This window comes from Barbus barbus (assembly GCF_936440315.1).
Source record: "Barbus barbus genome assembly, chromosome: 35".
NCBI lineage: Eukaryota > Metazoa > Chordata > Actinopteri > Cypriniformes > Cyprinidae > Barbus > Barbus barbus.
The window spans coordinates 5,272,598-5,285,204 of NC_136763.1; the positions used below are offsets into that span (position 1 = coordinate 5,272,598).

At 37.4% G+C, this 12,607-nt stretch overlaps 1 protein-coding gene across 1 annotated transcript; it reads right to left on the bottom strand.

The window, feature by feature from the left end:
- Nucleotides 1–681: 681 nt before the first annotated feature.
- Nucleotides 682–10,426, bottom strand: LOC306855152 (heterochromatin protein 1-binding protein 3-like). Its single transcript, XM_079393612.1, has 12 exons — nt 10,340–10,426; nt 9,642–9,720; nt 9,185–9,425; nt 8,928–9,060; nt 7,648–7,794; nt 7,526–7,567; nt 7,257–7,405; nt 6,017–6,107; nt 5,786–5,945; nt 5,416–5,527; nt 2,757–2,921; nt 682–1,861 (listed from the first exon to the last, which is right to left on the bottom strand). The coding sequence occupies exons 2-12, from the start codon at nt 9,709–9,711 to the stop codon at nt 1,504–1,506; spliced, it is 1,668 nt and encodes a 555-aa protein (XP_079249738.1). The 5' UTR covers nt 9,712–9,720; nt 10,340–10,426; the 3' UTR covers nt 682–1,503.
- Between the last annotated feature and the right edge of the window lie 2,181 nt (nt 10,427–12,607).

The following is a 12,607-nucleotide window of genomic DNA, read 5'->3' on the forward strand; positions in this document are numbered from 1 at the left end:
GAAATGTTTTAATTTCTACTTTTACGTACTGCTTTAATTGTAACGCTTGAGTAGCACTAGTAGTTACAAGGATCAAAAAACAGACAGAAGAAATAAATCCAAACTTACAAACATTCGTCCACGCGACTGAACCTGGCAGGGTGGGTCTATTATCCTCCGGGATTCTGCAATCCTGACTCACCTTATCCTCTAAATCCCACCAATCTAGAGCCAGACTGGATTCATCGAAAACATTGATAACTCTCCGCCTACACCACACAAGGATGATGCACTTTTAACAAGTCTGTGGAAAAATATTTACATCATAGCACTTGAATTTTCATGACATTCCTAACTTTTGTATATACTGGGATACCTGGATTCTGTAAAAATCTGCAGATTTCTGTAAAATATACTTGAGATATGCCTACTGTAAGACAAGACAAGTCAAGGCAAGTCTCCAGATAGTTGCTGTGTAAACATTTCAGTGCTTAGTAGCGATACTAAATTAAACATAGGCCTTAAGTGCGTGTTAGAACAAGAGTAAGAATTTGCTATGCTGAATTTCACATCAATAGAGACTCGCTCTGATAATGAAACAAACCTTGTATCATTTGGCAACACCTTTTAAAATGGCTGGTTTATCATTAACCTCAACTGAGTTTTAAACCAAACCACCAAAACAAAACAATGGCCAAATAATGAAATACAAATATAATCACTTTATTAAGGACTACAGAAAAGTATATCAGTTACATGCATGCAGGGTAAGGTGAGCAATGCTCATAAAATTACATCTAACCCCCCCTGATAAACTAACACAAGAGTATGACCGGGTTAGTAGTGCGTCTTAAACATCTGCTTGGAAAATCTTTTCAACTTCTTCGCAGACTATACAGAACAAAAAGACAGTTGTGGACATGGATGCCAATGTTTCTTTAATGCATCTTAATAAATCCAATTTTGCATTCATTTGGACTGTTCAACTGAAAGTTAGGCATCAATAATTGTTCTTTACTTCGAGGTACATGAAAGAACCAACATCAACAAAACGTTCTTGATTACAATAGTAGCTAAAGACCTAACTTCACAAAACATGTCCCAAAAAATGGAACTAAAACTTACAAAAAGAGTTTTCTTGAACACTGATGAGAAAGGGGTGACTGAATAAATGAAATGCTTGCCTCTACAGAAAGACTGACTACAGGAAATTTAAATAATTGATTTTTTCTTGATACACAACCGAGAACAGCTCCTTCTAGAGATGTTCTCATAACGGTGACCTGAATGAGCATCTTAACACAAACAGTAGCATTTCTACGCTATATCTTTACCTGTAATTTAAGAATATTGAACATAAAATGCCTGTATTTGAATGGCAGAATAACTCTGAAGAGGTCCTATATTCATCAGAGGCCCCAAGAAGAGGAGAACATGTTTCTACAAAAATAAGAGGAGAAAATAGCCAGCACTGCAGTCTACGGACCTACAGTTGATCTTTTCAGCCATCGGCAAGCACAGGATTCATTTCCGGGCTCGGAGTGACTTGCGGGCGGCAGGTTTAGCCTTCACAGCTGATTCAGTTGCCTCCTTCTTAGCTGCCTTGGGCGACGGCCGTTTGGACCCCCTGCTTGTCATCTTTTTGGCTACTGGTGTTTTAGGTTTACTGGTCGGGGCAGCTTTCTTGACTGGTGTGGCTTTAACGGGCTCTGGTGCCTTTCTAGATGCGGCTTTGCTCGCAGATGCTGGTTTCTTGGCTGGTGGAGGGGCTTTCTTGGCCAATGCAACTGATCTCTTTGAAGCAGGAGGTTTTCTGCTGACTGTTTTAGCCCTTTTATTTGGACGAGCCTTAGACGCAGATGTCCGCTTTGCACGCTGGGTCCTGTGGACAAGCAGAAAGCAAAGTCTCAAGGATATTCTGAACTGTATATACAGTTTGCGATTTTTTCGCCCCTTTTTATCATCCACCGAGTGGAAGCCAGACAACATGCAAGGGTTATTATGCAGGGTTTCAAATCTCTAGAGCAGAGTATGATCACAAAGATAATATCTCACACTGATACTGTTACAGTTGCATGCGAAAGTTTGGGAACCCCTTGCAGAATTTGTGAAAATGTGAATAATTTTAACAAAATAAGAGAGATCATACAAAATGCATGTTATTTTTATTTAGTGCTGTCCTGAGTAAGATATTTTCCATAAAAGATGTTAACATATAGTCCACAAGACAAAAAAAGTCTTAATGCATCGTGTTTCCTTCTGGAGCATCAGTGAATGTTTGAACCTTTTTTAATTGTTGTGTTTGAGTCCCTCAATCATCCTCAGTGTGAAAAGGTGGATCTCAAAATCATACAGTCACTGCTGGAAAGGGTTCAAATATGCAAATGATGTTGGAAAACTGAAGATTCTGCAGGGCCTGGAGGATTTTTCTGAAGAACAGTGCTCAGTTTAACTGTTCAGAACAAACAAGGGACTCATGAACAACCATCACAAAACAAAAACAGCTGTGGATCATCCAGGTAACCACACACAGTATTATGAGCCAAGGGTTCCCAAACTTTTGAATGAGGTTATTTGAATAATTTCAGCTATTTTTTTGTCTTGTGGACTATATGTTAACATCTTTTATGGGAAATATCTTACTCAGGACAGTACTAAATAAAAAATAACATGCATTTTGTATGATCTCTCTTATTTTGTTAAAATTATTCACATTTTCACAAATTCTGCAAGGGGTTCCCAAACTTTCGCATGCAACTGTATGTGATGTACTTCACCTCTTTCTTCGAGGAGGCTCATCCTCTTCGGATTCCTCCTCTTCAGATTCTTGCTCTGACTCTTCTTCGGATTCTTCATCAGAATCGTTACCTCTCTTGCGTTTAAGCTTCTGTTCCTCCTTCTGTTTAAGTTTTTCCATCATTTCTGGAAACAGAACCGCTGGGCTGCAGGAGGAGCAACAGAACATTTGTTAATTCAAGTTCTCACCTTTATCACACTTCTATGACAAAAATCAATAATCAACATCAAAAAATTACCTCAAAAAAAAAGAAAAAGAAGAAAAAAAAAGATATTTGTAACCAAGTTCCCTCTAAAGGCAAGGCAAGTTTATTTATATAGCACATTTCATACACAATGGTAATTCAAAGTACTTCACATAAAAGTTAGTAAAATAATCTGGATTTAAATGTGGCTAATGTTTTAGCACATCTGATCTCTTCTGGAAGCTGGTTCCAACTGCGGGCGGCATAACAGCTAGAAGCGGACTCCCCTTGTTTTGTGTGAACCCTTGGTATTTCTAACTGACTCGATCCTAATGATTTGAGTGGTCTGTTAGGTTTATATTCAGTGAGCATATCTGCAATGCATTTAGGTCCTATGCCATTGAGCGATTTATAAACGAGTAAAAGTACTTTAAAATCAATCCTAAATGTAATTGGAAGCCAGTGTAAGGACCTGAGGACTGGTGTGATATGCTCAGATTTTCTGGTTCTAGTCAGAATCCTGGCAGCAGCGTTCTGGATGAGCTGCAGTTGTCTAATGGTCTTCTTGGGAAGGCCGGTGAGGAGACCATTACAGTAATCCACCCTGCTTGTGATAAAGGCTTGAACAAGTTTCACCAACAAAACATAATTCTTGCAATGTTTTTGAGATGATAGTATGCTGATTTAGTTACTGCTTTGACATGACTACTGAAACTAAGGTCTGTCTCCAAAATCACACCAAGATTCTTGACTTGATTTTTTGTTGTTTCACCCCTAGAGTCAAGGTATGCATTCACCTTGAGAACGTCATCTTTGTTCCCAAATGCAATGACTTCAGTTTTCTCCTGGTTTAACAGAAGAAAGTTCTGGCACATCCAACTGTTAATTTCATCAATGCATTGGCAGAGGGAGTCAATTCAGCTGTACATTTACGCATTTAGCAAACGCTTTTATCCAAAGCGACTTACACTGCATTCAAGTAACAGTTTTGACATTTTATCAGCTCTTGCTTTCCCTGGGAATCGAACCCATGACCTTGGCGTTGCTAGCGCCATGCTCTACTATTTGAGCTACAGGAAAGCTTTAGTCATTTGGAGATAAGTCTAGGTAAATCTGTGTATCATCAGCATAGCTGTGATAGGCAATTTGGTTCTTTCTCATTATTTGACTTAGTGGGAGAATATACAGGCTTAAACAAGAGCGGTGCAAGAATATAGCCTTGTGGGACTCCACATGTCATGGACGTCCACTTAGACTTACGCTCTCCTATACTCACATAATAACCTCTCCCTTTTAAGTATGACCGGAACCATTTGAGTACCATCTCAGAAAGCCAGATTTAGTTTTACAGTCTCTCTAGAAGTATGTTATGATCGGCAGTGTCAAACGCAGCACTAAGATCTAGTAGTACCAGCACTGATATTTTGCCAGAATCAGAATCAAAGCGAATATCATTTATTATCTTAATGAGTGCTGTCTGTGCTGTGATGCACTCAGAAAACCAGATTGAAAATTGTCCAGGTATCCACTGGAGTTTAAGTAGTTGTTCAGCTGATTAAAAACGACCTTTTCAATAATCTTACCTATGAAAGGAAGATTTGATATTGGTCTATAGTTGCTCAACATGGTGTTATCAAGATTGTGCTTTTTCAGAAGGGGCTTAATAACTGCAGTTTTAAGGGAGTTTGTAAAAGTCCCAGAAAGAAGTGAGGTGTTCACCACTTCTAAGAGATCTGCTTCTAAACAGTTAAGCACACTTTTGAAAAAAGATGTGGGAAGTGTGTCAAGATAGCAGGTTGACGATTTAAGGTGCTGTACTATTTCTTCCAAAATTTTGCTATCAATTGCTTAAAAAACAGACATAGTAACTTCTTTTTGAAATTGCGGTCGAATCTGTGTGACCTCTGCATAACTTGAGGATGTGCCAATAGCCTTTCTGATATTATTGATCTCCTCCGTAAAGAAGGAAGCAAACTCATTGTATTTGCTGTCGGAGAGCATTTCACTGGGAATCTGACTTGGGGGAGGGTTTGTCAGTCTCTCAACAGTCGCAAAAAGAGTGCGAGTATTGTTTAAGTTACTGTTTATAAGGTTTGAGAAGAAGGTCTGTCTAGCTGTGGCTAGTTCCACATTGAAAGCATGAAGGTTGTTTTTCATAGATGCTATAGTGAATTTCGAGTTTCGTCTTCCGCCACATCCACTCAGCTTTTCCGCATTTTTCTGCATATTTTGTTTAATTTTTTTTTTTTTTTTTTATTTCCTATTGTTTTAGTCTTTTTTTTTTTTTTCATATTTCTATTTGGCTTTATTTTATTTCAGTTATTTAATTTTCATATAGGCTTTTCAAATACTATTTATACTTTATTGTATCTTTATTTCAATTCCCAACAACAATTTTTTACAATTTTAGTTTTAGTTAACAGTAATTAGCTGGCTTACAATGAGCTGAACTTACCTCGGGTAATACGGATAGCTTAGCTGGTATGACCCACTGAGTCCATGACCAGAAATCTGCTCCATCCATCCCATCATTTTACACTTCTGCAAGGTTCGCTTCAGGTTTGACACTAGCGATAAGAGAGAAAACTAATTCACTAAAATTCTGCATTCCACATTAAGTTGCAACAAGTACAAGGAGATATAAATGGTGGCTGTAATATAAACAAGGACAGCTCAAGACAACTATTTATGTACCAATGTTCTTGCGAACTACTCATTTGAGAATAACAATTAGAAGCAACCCCAAAACAAAGGCAAACTTAATTCAGTCCTCAGAGAGAAAACTCTCCCTAGGCAGCGATGAGTGAGGAGTTAGTGTACCGTACCGACAAAATAGTTGTTCTGCTCCTTCTGTCTCTCCATCAGGAATTTGCGCAGTATGGTGATGCTGCAGGTCTTGGGCTCATTCATGGCTGTGATGGCGGCCACTATGGCATCTTCCAGCAGTCCGCCACCCATAAGCACTTTATTCCCAGCTTTCTTCAACTGTCAAACGCAAATCCAGATTCTCATCAAACCTGCTTTTAGGTGCTGAGCGATTCAGAAAGGTAACTAACCTGGAATGTTCCAGAAGCTCCCTTGCCAGTGATCTGCTCCAAGTAGCCCTTTTCCACAGATTTTTGCAGGCAGTTCTTCAACACATCAGGCCTTAGAGAGATTTATAGAACAACCCAAATCTTACAATCTTTCAAACAAAACGTACATAATTTAAATCTGTAATTAACTAATCATGACAAAATCTGGTATGTACTATGCACCATATGCAAATGTTTTGCATGCATAAAGTAATACTTTTATTCAGCAAGGATGCATTAAATAAATCAAAAAAATATTAGTGTCTTACTGTATTTTTGATCAAATACTTGCAGCCTTGGTGAACATAAGAGACGTCTTTCAAAAACATTAAAAGGTTAGTTCACCCAGAAATGAAAATTATGTCATTAACTACTCACCCTCATGTCTTTTCAAACCCGTGAGACCTCAGTTCATCTTTGGAACACAAATAAAGATATTTTTGATGGAATCTGAGAGCTCTCAGACCCTCCATAGACAACAAGGGTTCTTACACGATCAAGATCCAGAGATGTCGCAAGGACATCGGTAAAATAATCCATGTGATATCAGGGGTTCAACCGTAATTTTGCGAAGCTACGAGAATATTTTTTATATGCAAAGAAAACAAAAATAACTTTATTCAACAGTTCGTCTCCTCTACGTCAGCGTAGCGCCATTTTGGAGAATATCCGCTGGACTCAAACTGCGTACACTCTTCTGTGTCAGCCACACTGCACGGATACGTCTTCTACGTATATTTACGCTTTGATTTGAACGAAAATAGCGCATCCGGTATGCAGCTAACACGATTCCGTCCAGCGGATATTCTCCAAAATGGCGCTAGGGAGGAGACAAATTTGAATAAAGTCTTTTTTTTTTTTTTCTTTTGCGCACAAAAAGTATTCTCATCGTTTCGTAAAATTACGGTTGAACCCCTGATGTCACATGGATTATTTTACCGATCTCCTTGGTACATTTCTGGACCTTGATCGTGTAAGGACACTTGCTGTCTATGGGAGGGTCAGAGAGCTCTCAGATTCCATCAAACATATCTTAATTTGTGAGTAATTAATGACAGAATTTTCATTTTTGGGTGAACTAACCCTTTAACAATTTGTAAACACCCCAGACTTCTGAATTCTAGTATTTTACTCCCAGTCATCCCAGTGTTAAGTAAATACTTTCAGGTTCAAACTGTAGTCTAGTTATTGGATGTTGCCCTAAAAACAAGTGAATATTGACCTGCTATCCACGTTGAGTTGTGGGAAGTGTTGCTCCAGGTACTTCTTGATCAGAATGTAGGAAGCCTCCTTGGGTTCACAGAGGCGGGTGATGATCAGAGGCAGAGACTCTCCCAGCGTTTCTTTCGTCCCGGCAGACCCAGCTGGCTTCTGCACAACATCAACAAAATGACAGTTAAAAATGATGACGAACCATCAAAAAAAATACTCAACCTCATGGATCTCAGCAATAACAGCAATGCAGACAACAAACAAATGACGTTTAGATACCTTCCCAATGACGAAACTACCAGAGAAGCCTTTGCCTTTCAGCTGTGGGTGAAGACAACAAGACAATAAGACTTAGTCTGCATAAAAAATTATAAATATTCATGTATTGAATTGCAAATCACCTGTCTGACAGTGCCCTTCTCAACCATTCGCTTCATAGCCCTCTTGTAGAGGTTTTTGGTCTTTTTGTCCATTTCCACAGATGGATATTTCTTCATGACATATTTCACAATGGTGATCGTAGAGGCACCACTCCGCTCTTTGCAACTCTTTAGGTAGAGAGTAAAGATGCACATATGAGATGGCAATTTTTTGATTCTTAGATTTCCAAAGAATAGAGTGCTGCGAGAATGAGTCTTAAAACTGAGCAATTCTTGAACTTTTCATCGTCCTGAAACCATTGAATGGGTTTTTGGTTAAATGCTTGAAATAAGGTCTGTGGTTAAAACAAGCTAAAAATATATTCACATAAAATACTACTGTAATACCCAACAAAAGCCTTAACGTCTCTAATGGGCAAAACGGGACTACAGAGGTTATCAGGAACATTAAAGTGCCCCATTATACCATTTTTAAGGTTGCTAATATTGTTTTATGAGTCTCCTAAAACAGGTTTACATGCATCCAAGGTCAAAAAACACTTTAGATTTCTCAAAAAATAGCTTTAAATTTACCTAATTTCTAAATGATTCCTAAACAACTCGTGCGAAGCAGTTCAAAGAATCAGTCTCTCTAAACCCCTCCTTTCCGTGAGCCCTCTCTGCTGTGATTGGTCAGATGGTGCAGTCCTTTGTGTTTGGTTTACCGTGTACAGCGCAAATGACAGCCCATGGGCGGACATTATGCAAATGTGTTACTTCGTGACATACAGCCGTAACAGAGTAAGATTCGAATTCCTAACAACTTTTTTTTTTGATAGACAATAACTTTATATATCGTGCACTTTCAGCTTACTTCAACTAAAAAGTGTAGCTTTGAAATAAAGATCAAAGAGTTCTCAAAAGAAAATAATGGTGATGTTGAAGTCATGTGAGCGTGGTGTAGTTTGTTTACAGCCTATGTTTAACTTTTGACTTCTGGAGATTGCATTTAGGCTTCAAACTTTCTAAAAGTTGTGTTCATTTGTGAAGATCATCAAGATTAACAAAACGTGTAATAATCATTATCATAGACTTTTGTTGTTCACAGAGCTTATTTTCTTCAATAATCCAAAAGCCAATGGAATAATCCTATTGTTTTTTTGTCAAGTGGGACCAGGATGTTGCTAACTTCCACATTGGCTGACAAAAACACGCCATCACTGCTTATACTGGTGTACATATTGTACTTATTATTGAGTAAAAACCTACTTAAGTCAAATTCTCTCTAAATGGTAATGGAAAAGTTAAATTCTGAACCAGACCTCAATTGCTTCTATGATGACTTCTTCCACTTTGGGCTGGGAAAGAGAGGTTGAAGCCAGTTTGCTGGCAGAAATGGTCGCCCAAGCAGGAATCTTCTTTTTCACCTTTTTCCCTTTGTCATCTTCCTTGTCACTGCACCATTTGAGAGAAACAAATGCATAACATGCTTACCAAGTCATTTTTTATTCAATAAACGAGTGGAAATCATCAAACGCTTAAAAAATACATTTCTTTTTTGTACAAAAGCCAGACTTACATTTTGGCTACAACCTCCTTGACTTTTTTCTTCTTGCTCTTCCCTTGTTCAGCTGCTGCTTCTTCAGATTTCTCACCCTCATTAGGCGTTTCTCCTTCATCTTTGGACTGCTCCTCACCATCAGCGGTCACCTCCTCCTCTTTACCTTCTTTCTTTTCCTCCGCGGTTTCAGGTTCAGCGGGTGCCGAAGATTTCTCTTTTTCCTTCTCACCAACAGATGCAGACCCTTCGGCAGGAGCATCTGTGGAATCGAAAACAACGAGATGCATGGAAATGTTCAAGCAAAATTCACATTTATTTTAGAGACACTCCTGAAGCCATATGATTTCAGGAAAGAATTTCAGTGCACAGTTGCCTGTTTTCCATATATTATTTCAGTGTATAATGACAGAATTTTTTATTTGTGGGAGAATTACTCCTTATGTGACCAATGTGCCAGGTAAGGGGCAATACGTACCTCCCTCAGGTGCTTTTGCAGGGGGTGCATCCTCTTTGGGTGCGGCTGCAGCTGATCGGCGAATGGGCATAATTCTAACCTGCCAATAAATAAAGACTTGTGTATATATATATATATATTTTTTTTTTTCATTTCGTACATATTATATGCATCTAAGCTGGGAATGCAATCTAAACATGCTGCATTGTTTATTACGTTATTATGCATTGCATTGTGGAGCCTGCAGATTTATTTAGAAAATTACAGGTTTTTAATGCAATGTTTTGGACACCTGAAATGAACGCCTATGACCTCTGACCAGCAAAAGGAAGCTCGTGCACAGAAAAACACGCCGACAAACACGCGCTGGACATAAAGGCACAGCAAATGAACTAGAAAGGAGCAACAATCTCATTGTTTATCTGCTCCACATTTAGTCTTTATTGATATTTGCAGCGAATAGCGTGCATAAAGTCACAGCTGCACACGTTTTACCAGTGCACAGGAACTGAATTGCACGTAAACCCCAATATAATCGAAAATGGCCATTTTGCCCTGTACGTTACAGTAATGGCGCTGCGTTAGGCTGAAAATGGTAACGTTAAATGCACTAGACTGCACAGCCCAAAGATTTAATAAAACATACGCGCCTGCAGAACGCATAAAAGATTCTGTAAACTGAGGATGCACAATTTCAGAATGAGCGTTTTAAGGCATACCTTGATTTACTGGATTATCAGCTGAAACAAAACACTCCCTTCCTTTTTGGAATTCTCTGTTTACGTGCCCCTCCCCCCCTCATGCGTACGCATAGAGACGTACGTGTGCGCGCACGCGCGCGTGCCATGACCAGGTCGCCAGCGAAATTAAAATTTATGCTTAAACACTAAGTTATAAAAGACATTACAGAATGACTTGTTTATATAACATTTACTTAATTATTTTGTCTCATTCTGTGTAAAGGGCGAAAAGGGGATTATTTATATAGCCTACATTATTTTATATTTATTTGTATATTAATAAAAACAACAAAACAATAGAAATCTTCAAAATAATATTTAAAAAATTTAAATATATTTCCTGTTTCGCTTGCTTATTCGTTATTTGCGAATTAAATCATTTATATGTCAACGCAAGATGGCAGTATTGCCACTTGATGCATAGAATTAAACTTCATATTTCTATGATCTATCATCCAGAGATATGTCTTTGTTGAAACGATACGTCTTATACACTTTAAAAATAAACTATAAAATAAACGTATTAAAAGTACATTGAAAATTAATCAAAAGTATGATAATATAAGTTCTTTTTTAGATCAATGATGCTTTTAAACTCCTTGGATAGCCTGCCATGTGAATATTATGCTGCATGAATATGGAAATATGGTAGCTGACAACTATTTTGAATCACTTTTTTTTAAATAAAAGCTTTTAATTAATATTTAATCTATGCTTTGAATTAAAAATAGTTTGAAAGAGGTGTTTAACCTTCAAAAATATAATTTATTCTCTTCAGAAGGTTCAGCTTTATGAGCTATTTTGCATAATTCATTTTATGAGGATTGCAATAATTAAATTCTATATTGGTTTATATAATGAGGTATTACATAAAACTAACTAACTATACACTAACTGAAATGTTCCAATTTTTAATAAAATAAATTTTAAATTGAGTTTAGCTATACTGCAGGATACCAGTGTTATTGAGATACTATTATAGTTTTTAGTAATATTTTGAATCAGTGTTTTTTTTCATCAATCTATAAATATATTTGTTTATATAGTTTTTTATTAATTTTTGTTTTAGTTATTTTAGCAAATCAAGTTAAAGTAAATTCCAATAACATGGTGCCTTGGGAGTAACTGAAATGAAAATGTTTTTTAATATATATGTATTATTTTATTCTGTTAACATTTAATTCATTTTAAGAAATTATTATTATTATTATTATTCATTAGATTTTTTGGTTTGTTTCATTTTTAGGACACTGTGGCATGTCATGGCCACTATGTCAGAAATTCTATGGTATTATCATTTGATATTATCACTGTTTTTAAAATGAGATGTCGCAGTTGGACACAGAATAAATGCATGTTTTGTTATTTTTCTGATGCACAAGAGGAGATAAAGAGGAGAACACACGCTTTGAGGTTTCACGCAGTATTAAAACAGCACCCACACACTCTCTGTGTTTTTAAACTCCAGCATGTGGCGTGTGGCCACACAATCATCCACCTCTGCAAAAATACAAGACACAAAGCTTTTCCAGCTAAATGACTTTTCTATCAGCTTCCTAAACACACCTGGTCTCTGAGATGTTAGATTAATCATGTTTTTTTTTGGACATTTGTGTTTGGTGTCTGGTTCCATAAAAGCAGTTAAATTACTATGTGGTTACCATGCCAACACAAACCTTTATATTTTTAGAGAGATAGTTCACTGTTTCTGTGGAGACAAAAGTCTAAAGAAATTGGTGTACAAGTGGAGCTGTTGTAGATGTAATAGTATCAGAGCTAATGCTCTTTTGGCATCATTTATATCTCAGTCAGTATGTTATTCCTGGACAAAGTTGCATTTGTTCCAGTTGCTTTGCAGGGAAATGATAAATAGAAGGATCCCTGAACTAGACAGCATTTAAACAGCATAGCCCTGCGACATCAGTGTGTGCTTCATTAGGTTTGTAGCACTTTCCACTTGAAACACTTAAAAATTAAGAATGAATGGTGAAAGGGAAGTGCTTTGCAGTCATAAGGCATACAAATAGTTCTGGTGCTCTTTGGACAAGGGATCCAAATTTAGTCCTTGGCCGTCAAGTGAATCAGATTGACTCTTAGGAAGGGTTTCTCAACTGCAGCCCATCAGTTTGTAGATTTATTTGAACTTAATAGCCATAATATGATAAAAGGATAGATAGATAGATAGATGGATAGATGGATAGATGGATGGATGGATGGATGGATGGATGGATGGATGGATGGATGGAT

Coding starts and splice junctions, on each gene's coding strand:
- LOC306855152 (XM_079393612.1), bottom strand. CDS start 9,711: ATGCCCATTCGCCGATCAGCTGCAGCCGCACCCAAAGAGGATGCACCC. Junction 9,061..9,184: donor AAGGAGGTTGTAGCCAAAAT/GTAAGTCTGGCT, acceptor CAAATGGTGCAG/TGACAAGGAAGATGACAAAG. Junction 6,108..7,256: donor CAACTCAACGTGGATAGCAG/GTCAATATTCAC, acceptor AATCTCTCTAAG/GCCTGATGTGTTGAAGAACT.